The sequence below is a fragment of the Lygodium microphyllum genome, chromosome 4, assembly GCF_053477565.2.
Source record: "Lygodium microphyllum isolate KBCC chromosome 4, Lygodium_microphyllum_v1.1.10, whole genome shotgun sequence".
Lineage (NCBI taxonomy): Eukaryota > Viridiplantae > Streptophyta > Polypodiopsida > Schizaeales > Lygodiaceae > Lygodium > Lygodium microphyllum.
The window spans coordinates 66,497,239-66,506,284 of record NC_141138.1 but is presented as its reverse complement, the minus strand read 5'-3'; the positions used below and the strand labels follow the sequence as shown (position 1 = coordinate 66,506,284).

At 40.2% G+C, this 9,046-nt stretch overlaps 1 protein-coding gene across 1 annotated transcript; it reads right to left on the bottom strand.

Moving 5' to 3' along the window:
* Nucleotides 1-935: 935 nt before the first annotated feature.
* LOC148037129 (small ribosomal subunit protein eS17-like) lies at nt 936-2,797 on the bottom strand. Its single transcript, XM_087676057.1, has 5 exons — nt 2,643-2,797; nt 2,389-2,550; nt 1,895-2,020; nt 1,322-1,390; nt 936-1,234 (listed from the first exon to the last, which is right to left on the bottom strand). The coding sequence occupies exons 1-5, from the start codon at nt 2,643-2,645 to the stop codon at nt 1,160-1,162; spliced, it is 435 nt and encodes a 144-aa protein (XP_087532183.1). The 5' UTR covers nt 2,646-2,797; the 3' UTR covers nt 936-1,159.
* Nucleotides 2,798-9,046: the final 6,249 nt, after the last annotated feature.

The following is a 9,046-nucleotide window of genomic DNA, read 5'->3' as shown; positions in this document are numbered from 1 at the left end:
ATTCATTAGAATTAAAGAATGAAGATTACCCTTAGGTAGCTTGGAGATTCACAAGTTTAACCTCACACTTGCAATTTAAGCCTTTAACCTTCTTTTCCAAAAAAGCAGTGATCAATCGAAACATCCTTTCCTCAATCTTCACTCCAATATCACTGGGGTCAAAGGCCTTTGCAATTACATTTTGCAGTCCACTGAGGAGATTTTTGTACAAAACACTGCCAATGATGTATTATACTGCAAAAAGGGTAGCCCTTCACTGAGGCAAATGTGACCAGGTTTTACATCTAGGCAATGCTGCCTCCCTTCACAACAGTTAGCATCTGACTGACTAGGATGTGCCGGGCATCATGTTTCAATCAGACAGCCTAAGATGTTTCTCTTCAATCCACTATGGCAATTTAACTCAAGAGTGTTTTGTTCAACAACAAAAGTTTGCCTGAACCTCTCCCCCTACTGATGGGGTCAAAAGATTCAGAGTGAGATCTTGTTACTGTGACAATACACTGAAACCCATGCCAGGAAAAAGAATTATACCTACCTAGGTGAGGTCAGAAGCTTGACTGCACCCACACATTTTAGGCCCTTTGACCCCAACTGCCTAGGTGAGGTCAGAAGCCTGACTAGCACCCACACTTTATTGGCCTTTTACCCCAACTGCAATCGATGAGAGTAAGACAGCATAAATCCACATGCAAAAAATGCCTATTTCTCAAAACAGCTGCCCATCTTCCCAAGTAGAACATATAGTAGCTGTAATTAATGATCTGCAATACATCACTACATTTAAAAGTGCACCTGTTAAAACCCTCTAGAGCTCCAAAAATCTCAGAGCATTTTACATAAACCCTGATCGCTTCCAAACAAGGATAAAGCTTTGGTCATGCTACATAAGAATTGGAAAAGACGTTTCAGAGAAGTTAGGAGGCATGCAATGCTGATCAGAATAACAAACTCATATTTACTTTAAACCCTTCACAAGTCGGGCCAAAGTCAGAAAAACTTGGAACATATTGGAAAAAAGAGGGTTGATTTAAGATGCAATCATCAAGCAATCTCTCCAGTACAAAACTTATACCCAATACTGGGTATCACCAGAATGAGTGAGTTACAACTCATTTTACACTAATCTAAAATCTCAGTCAACATGGCTAATACAGATCTACATTCTTCTGCCACCTTGATAACCTCCTGGAATCTGAGGCTTCACAAACCCACTGCCAGGTGCTGGAGGTGCCTGCAATCATGAGAACAAGCACGTCAAAAAATGTATTCTTGCTTCCAAGATAACACAACTATGAGTCCAAAAAATGCAGTGTCTGACCTGCTCCACCACGCCAGGAAGGTTAGACATGTTTAGTGCAGCCAATAGATCCATAGTTTCATGATCAACCTGCAGAATGGGGTATAGGCGTCATTACTTTGTATTTATTTGCATCTTGTATAGTAGGACACAGTAGGCACAAGGACTTGGGTATAATCAACACTCCAGAGTTTTATGAAAATAGATTAACAATTTTCCAATAAAACTTTGAATCTAAGGAGTCAAACACACTCCTTGTGCATTAAAATGAAAAAAGTCCCATCACAAATGTATTCCATGTTTGTAAAAAAAAGCTACACAGCTGGCAATGCATGACTAATTTGACTTGTGCCCCTTTCACTGTACAGCGTTCTATTGAACCCAATTCTTAAGGGTCATTTTGGGAGACAAACCAACATGCAGCAGCTAGCAATACGTGAATCATTTGACTTGGAACCCTTTTACTGTACAACATTCTTGTGATGACATTTTCCCTAAACTAAAGAAGGGACTAGTTTGGAAGGAGAACTTGAAGATAAACCCTAAAGGACTCCAGTATGCCATTGCAAAAGACAAATGATAATGTAGCAGTACCTCGATCAGATCAGTCTTAATTGCAGATTCCTCAGGGACAAAGTCCATGCGCCTTTCACGCTCCTCCTCTTGAAGCTTCAATGAGATGCCTCTGACAGGGCCTCGTTGAATTCGCTTCATCAAGTGCTAAACAATCCCCCAGAAAAACAATCAGAGGCTTGCATAAACTGAGTGCTATAGACTTCTACATCACAATCCAGAGTATGGAAAAAGAACAACCCTACATATACGGAAACCCTCATCACCAACATACACACAGTTCAGTTCACCTGCCAAGGTAGTCACCAGAGCACATGCTGCCTATGTCCCTCCCTCTACCTGCCCCCCCAAACCCATTCCTCTCTCAAAAATGTATAAACAAAAAGCGCATCTTAAAATTCTTCGGCACAAGCCACGCAGAAAAACGCATCTTGCTTCATCCGAAGAGGAAGGTTTTCGAGACACGTTTGCCGATAGCTCAATGCGCCGCACAAGCTCTAAAAAATCGATCATACCGTTGCGAACCCCGCAATCTTGTTTCGCAGGCGCTTGGACGGTATAATGGCCACTTCCTCGGCAATCTTCTTGTTGGTCTGGAAATCCAGGGTCATCCGCGAGTAATACTTCTCGATCATTTGCCTGGAGGCCTTCTTCACAGTCTTTGTTCTGACGCGCCCCTGCGAGCGCAGAAAACAGGATAAAGAAAGCGAGTAAGAGGCAAACCTGAGGAAAACGAGTACACCTAGCACCGAGGGAACCAGAAGCGCACCATGTTTGCAGGACGGAGATGGCTGCCGCAGCGGCTCGCGAAGGGGCAGGGGCAGCACCACGCAGAAAACAGGAGGAAAGGAGGGAGGGAGGAAATCTTTCTTGGATTAAAAGCCCTAGTTCGCTCCTCTCCGTGGTTTTATTGGGCGCGGCCCATGGGCGTCGGCCAATATTTCGACACAAAATATTTCTCTTTTTTTCTGCGACCTTTTATTCTTTGGGGCATATTATTACAATATGTCATGTAAATCTATGTAAAATCTATGAATATTTATTACATTAATGTAGCTTTAAATATTTTTTAATCATTAGAATAATAATGAATTTATGAATTGATAAAACTAAGTACAATATATTTTCTTGATAACACTAAATTGATAAAGCCATATAACATATGAATCTAATTTTACTTTTCAAAACCATATGATATGAATTTGAAAACAAAATATTAATTTAAAAAAGAAAATGTTACCAAAATGCCCCTATAGTTAGTGAAAGAATCTAAAATACACTTCAAATTTCAAAAACTACCAAAATACCCTTGTCTATATTATTTCACAAACTTCTTCAAAACTTGCTCAAAAGCCTACCTTTGAGTGTCTTAAACAATAAGCACCATTGAATCTTAAGAATAGTGAGATTTGTCTCCATAAATCTTAAGATTTATATATCTCATTTGTGTACAATACCTTTAAAAATCATTGTTTTACCATCTTGTATTTTGAAACACTATTATCTTCATTGAAACTTGTAAAATGTGATGAATTAAATAGCTTTAAGAAAATTAGAAAAAGTACATTTTGCATTTTTATAAATTTTTAGGGTATTTTCCTATTTTTCACCAATAGAACCATGTATCTCAAATAATTCATGGCAATGGAAGCGTACCTAGCTAATACAAAAGAATTAAAATGCACAACCATAAGTGAATTTGACGATACATAGATATCACAAATCAACTTGAAATATAAAGACATATCTACAAACCCATGAGGAGAATCTATTTCTTTCTTATTTTGGCTGGAGGTTCGGTTATCTGCCGAACCTCCATTTTTCCCCCAAGCCTATTGTTCTTCCCAAACCTCCATTTTGAATTCGAATTGCATGCATGCATGGTTGAGGGATTAAGGTGGCTTTAATGCCCTGTGTCCTCCCTCTCTCATGATTAGATTCTATTTTTTTAACTTTTGATCTCATATTTGATCGAGGGGAGCTTGGGGCATCCAAGTGGAAGCTTGGAGCAGGTTGAGGAGCTTGGGGCACGCAGAAGCTTGAGAAGGTGTAGCTCTCTCTCTCTCTCTCTCTCTCTCTCTCTCTCTCTCTCTCTCTCTCTCTCTCTCTCTCTCTCTCTCTCTCTCTCTCTCTCTCTCTCTCTCTCTCTCTCTCTCTGACATTAATATTTGAAGTTAATGTTAGTATTAATATTAATATTGTTAGTGTCGATGTTAATGTTAGTATTAATATTAATGTTAGTGTCAATGTTAATTTTAGTATTACCATTAATGTTAATGTTGCAGTTATTGTTAATGTTAATGTTAATTAATAGTTTAGTTAATGGTAGCTTATATATTATTATTAATGTATCATTACTAATGATATTGATATTGATGTTGATAAATATAGATTGTAGAATATAGATAGATATTATTGTTATATTGTATTATAATAATATATTGGTTTTTTATTGTTATTATTATCAGTGTTTTGTTATTATTATTATATTATATTTATTGTTGTCACTACAAGGGAATGGGGCAATAGCGATGGCCATTTGCGACGCAAAAAAGCAGTGTCGCTAAAAGCGTCGCTATATGTGTCGCTAATTTTATTAGCAATGCATATAGCGACTCTAATAGCGGCGCAAATAGCAACGCATATAGCGACGCCGGTCTGGGGAAAAAGTTTCGAAAACCCGAGCGTAACATTTGCTGAGAAAACATTTGCGAGAAAGAATGAAAGAGAGAGCAAGAGAGCTTAAAGCTTAGAGAGAGAGAGAGAGAGAGAGAGAGAGAGAGAGAGAGAGAGAGAGAGAGAGAGAGCTCATCACCATTGTCACCGCCACCACCGCTATACATGAAGAAGAAAGAGAAGTGTGCAACGGAGAAGGGAGGGAAGGTGCAAAGAGAATATACAAAGGGTTTCATCTTCAGGCCTTTGAGGTAGGTGCATTGCCTTTTCTTGCTTTATTTTTGTGTTCTCTTGTTTTCTTTTTTTGTTTTTCTTTGCAAAGAGATACATGGAAAGAGAGGGAGGGAGGAAAGAAGGGAGAAGAATGAAGGAAGAGGAAGAGAGAAAAAGGGAGAGAGGAAATAAAGAGAAAGAGGAAGAGAGAAATGAGAGATGAAGGGAGGGAGAGAGAATGAGTGAGAGAAACAACGAGAGAGAGAGGGGGGGAAAACAAAGAGAGAGGAAACAAACAAAGGGAAATAGAGAGATAAAGAGAGGGGGAGAGAAATAGAGAGATTGAGAGGGAAGGAAGAGAGGAGGAGGACGTAGAAAAGAAGGGTGAGGTAAAGAGAGGAAGGAGAGTGAAAAGAAGAGAGAGAGAGAGAGAGAGGGAGAAAGAGAGATAGAGAGAAAAAATAGAGAGCGAGAGAGAGGGAGAGAGAAATAGGAAAACAATGAGAGAATGAGAGAGAAGGTTAATAAAGAAAAGTAAAGGGAGAGGGGGGAGAGAGAGATAAAGAGAGGTGGGGTGACATTTCTTTCAATATCTTTGTTTCTTAAGCTTTTTATTTTCTATCTTTGATTGCCTTTGCAATGAGATGAGTTGAGTGAGAATGGGGAGGGAAGGAGGGAGAGAAATAGAGAGAAGAAAGGAGGGGAAGGAAGAGAGAGATGGAGAGAAATAAAAAACAAGAGAGAGAGGAGCTTCATAAAAATTTGTCAAAACCCGAGCATGGCATTTTACAGGTTTGTAAACAAGCGAGAGAGAGAGAGAGAGAGAGAGGCCGTCGCCATTGCCGCCATCCATGAAGAGGGAGGAGACAAGTGTAAAGGAGAAGGAAGGAACTCCCGAAGGAGAAAAAAATAAGAGAAATACGAAGGGATTCTTCTTCAAGCTTTGAGGTAAATGCATTATCTCTTCTCTCTTTGTTTTTCTCTTTTCTTTACTTCTCTCTTTCTTTTTGTTGATGAAGAGTGTATTGAGAGAAGAAGTGAGAGAGATCAACATGTGCAAGGGAGATTAAGAGAGAGAGAGAGAGAGAGAGAGAGAGAGAGAGAGGTTGCTGCCACCGCCAATCCACCACAAAAAGAGAGGGGACAACTGCAAAGAAGAAGGAGGGAACCCGTGAAGGAGAAGAAGAAGAAGGAGAGAAGCGCAAAGGGATTCTTTCTTCAAGCTTTGAGGTACGTGCATTATCTCTTCTCTCTTTGTTTTTCTCTTTTCTTTACTTCTCTCTTTCTTTTTGTTGATGAAGAGTGTATTGAGAGAAGAAGTGAGAGAGATCAACATGTGCAAGGGAGATTGAGAGAGAGAGAGAGAGAGAGAGAGAGAGAGAGAGAGAGAGAGAGAGAGAGAGAGGTTGCTGCCACCGCCAATCCACCACAAAAAGAGAGGGGACAACTGCAAAGAAGAAGGAGGGAACCCATGAAGGAGAAGAAGAAGAAGGAGAGAAGCGCGAAGGGATTCATCTTCAAGCTTTGAGGTAAATGCATTATCTCTTCTCTCTTTGTTTTTCTCTTTTCTTTACTTCTCTCTTTCGTTTTGTTGATGAAGAGTGTATAGAGAGAAGAAGTAAGAGAGATCAACATACGCAAGGGAGATTGAGAGAGAGAGAGAGAGAGAGAGAGAGAGAGAGAGAGAGAGAGAGAGGTCGCTGCCACCGCCAATCCACCACAAAAAGAGAGGAGACAACTGCAAAGAAGAAGGAGGGAACCCGTGAAGGAGAAGAAGAAGAAGGAGAGAAGTGCAAAGGGATTCTTCTTCAAGCTTTGAGGTAAGTGCATTATCTCTTCTCTCTTTATTTTTCTCTTTTCTTTACTTCTCTCTTTCTTTTTGTTGATGAAGAGTGTATAGAGAGAAGAAGTGAGAGAGATCAACGTGAGCAAGGGAGATTGAGAGAGAGAGAGAGAGAGAGAGAGAGAGAGGTCACTGCCACTGCCAATCCACCACAAAAAGAGAGGGGACAACTACAAAGAAGAAGGAGGGAACCCGTGAAGGAGAAGAAGAAGGAGAGTAGCGCGAAGGGATTCTTCTTCAAGCTTTGAGATAAGTGCATTATCTATTCTCTCTTTGTTTTTCTCTTTTCTTTACTTCTCTCTTTCTTTTTGTTGATGAAGAGTGTATAGAGAGAAGAAGTGAGAGAGATCAACGTGCACAAGGGAGATTAAGAGAGAGAGAGAGAGAGAGGTCACTGCCACCGCCAATCCATCACAAAAATAGAGGGGACAACTGCAAAGAAGAATGAGGGAACCCGTGAAGGAGAAGAAGAAGAAGGAGAGAAGCGCGAAAGGATTCTTCTTCAAGCTTTGAGATAAACGTATTATATCTTCTCTCTTTGTTTTTCTCTTTTATTTACTTCTCTTTTTCTTTTTGTTGATGAAGAGATGTGTAGAGAGAAGAAGGGAGACAGATCAACACAAGGGAGATTGAGAGAGAGAGAGAGAGAGAGAGAGAGAGAGAGAGAGAGAGAAGCTGCCATTGCCACTACCATTGCCACCACATCCACTAAAAGAGAGGGGACAACTAGAAAGGAGGAGGGAACCCCCAACCTCTGTCTCTTCTCCATCTTGCCCTCCTCGAGCTTGCATGGCAGGCACCAAGCAAGCATGTCCCCGTTTCTCAGCCATGGAGAGGCCTCATGCCAAAGCCCGCCACTTGGAGTACAAGGTGGAGCCTCCTCTAGTGCAGCAACAGGTGCTCCCCATAGAGCACAATGACCACCAGAGAAGAAGAGGAGATGGAAACCAGGCACTATCACCCTTGGGGAGATAAGGAGAATGCAAGACTTGGAGCTAAAAGGGATGGAAAGATTTTGGGCACGAGTGCGAGACAGCCCACCAGTAAGAAGGTAGACTACTGCAGCTATGACGATAGAAAGAAGAGCCTACATGATGTACAACATGTACCTTCTATTACCAAGAATCTATTGTCGATTGGACAGATGGCAGAACGAAATTTGCAAGAATCTAGTATCGGTTGGATAGATGATTTCAACTGATACACATAGCTGTACATTCGAAAGTACAAGGATGAGGTACTCGATGTCTTTAAGCAAATGGGTTTATAAAGAGAAATGCAAGTCAGATGGTTCCTTGGAAAGGTATAAAGCCTAGCTCGTTACAAAGGGATATGCACATCAATACGGCCTAGATTATGAGGAGACTTTTAGCTCGGTTGCCAAGATGGAAATGGTGAGAATAGTCATTGCATTAGTGGCTTCTAAGGGCTGAAAATTATGAAAAGTGGATGTCAAAAATGCATTCATGAATGGTGACTTGCTTGAAGAGGTATATATGGAGTAGCGTGACGGTTATGTATACAATCTGAGGTGTATATGGATACTAGCTAGCAACCCCGTCTATCATGCTAGATCCAAACACATAGAGATTCATTACGATTTCATCAGAGAAATGATACTTGTAGGACAGATTGATCTACTTCATGTGAAGACACAAGACCAAGTAGCCGATATCTTTACCAAATCACTTGGTAAAGAGAAATTTGTTTGTTTCATGGATCTACTTGGAGTGCAGTAACTAATCTGAGCTCAAGAAATGGAGTTTGAGAAGGGGGAGGATGAGCTTGATTCTTTTGATCTTAAAACACCTCCATCCATTGAGATTGAGGGTGAAGACAAGAAAGAAGAGATAGAAGATGACTTAGACGTAGGTAAAAACAAAAAGAAAGAAGTAGAGCTTAGAGACACTACCACTCCCTATATAAGGGTTTCTGGCTCCAACACCATGGTATAATTCTTACAGATGTCCAAATGCTCCCCCAAAAAGACTTGAACAATGTTGAAATAAGCTGGAGTGAGCAGAAGATCAATGGGACTTATTCATACCTCAGGGTCCTGACTATAATGAAAGTTTGAAGTGAAGCTCTTCTTCTTGGGCCTAACAAGTGATAAAAAAGCTCATTGAGTAATACTTTTTTGAATTGATCATATCTAGCTTTTGTGATCACAATCTCTTTTTCTTCTCAGACCTAAGCAAGTGATAAAAAAGCTCATTGTGAAATACATTTTCGAATTAATTATATCTTACTTTTACAATCAAAGGATTTAGTTTTTTTAAAATAATCTGATACACAATTTTTAGACATTAGATGTAGCTGACATTGGCAAATGAATTATGCAAGAATATTTAGTGCATATAGCTAGAAGGGTGGTAGGGCTGTATGCCTTGCCACCTATTTTTTTCCCCCTCTGTAACCATCGCTATTTGCGTCGCAAATTT

What these genes read in the sequence shown, in the direction of transcription:
- LOC148037129 (XM_087676057.1), bottom strand. An exon ending in AGATTGCGGGGTTCGCAACG is followed by an intron (nt 2,021 to 2,388) that starts GTATGATCGATT and finishes GGGATTGTTTAG; the next exon opens with CACTTGATGAAGCGAATTCA. An exon ending in TTCCTGGCGTGGTGGAGCAG is followed by an intron (nt 1,235 to 1,321) that starts GTCAGACACTGC and finishes TCATGATTGCAG; the next exon opens with GCACCTCCAGCACCTGGCAG.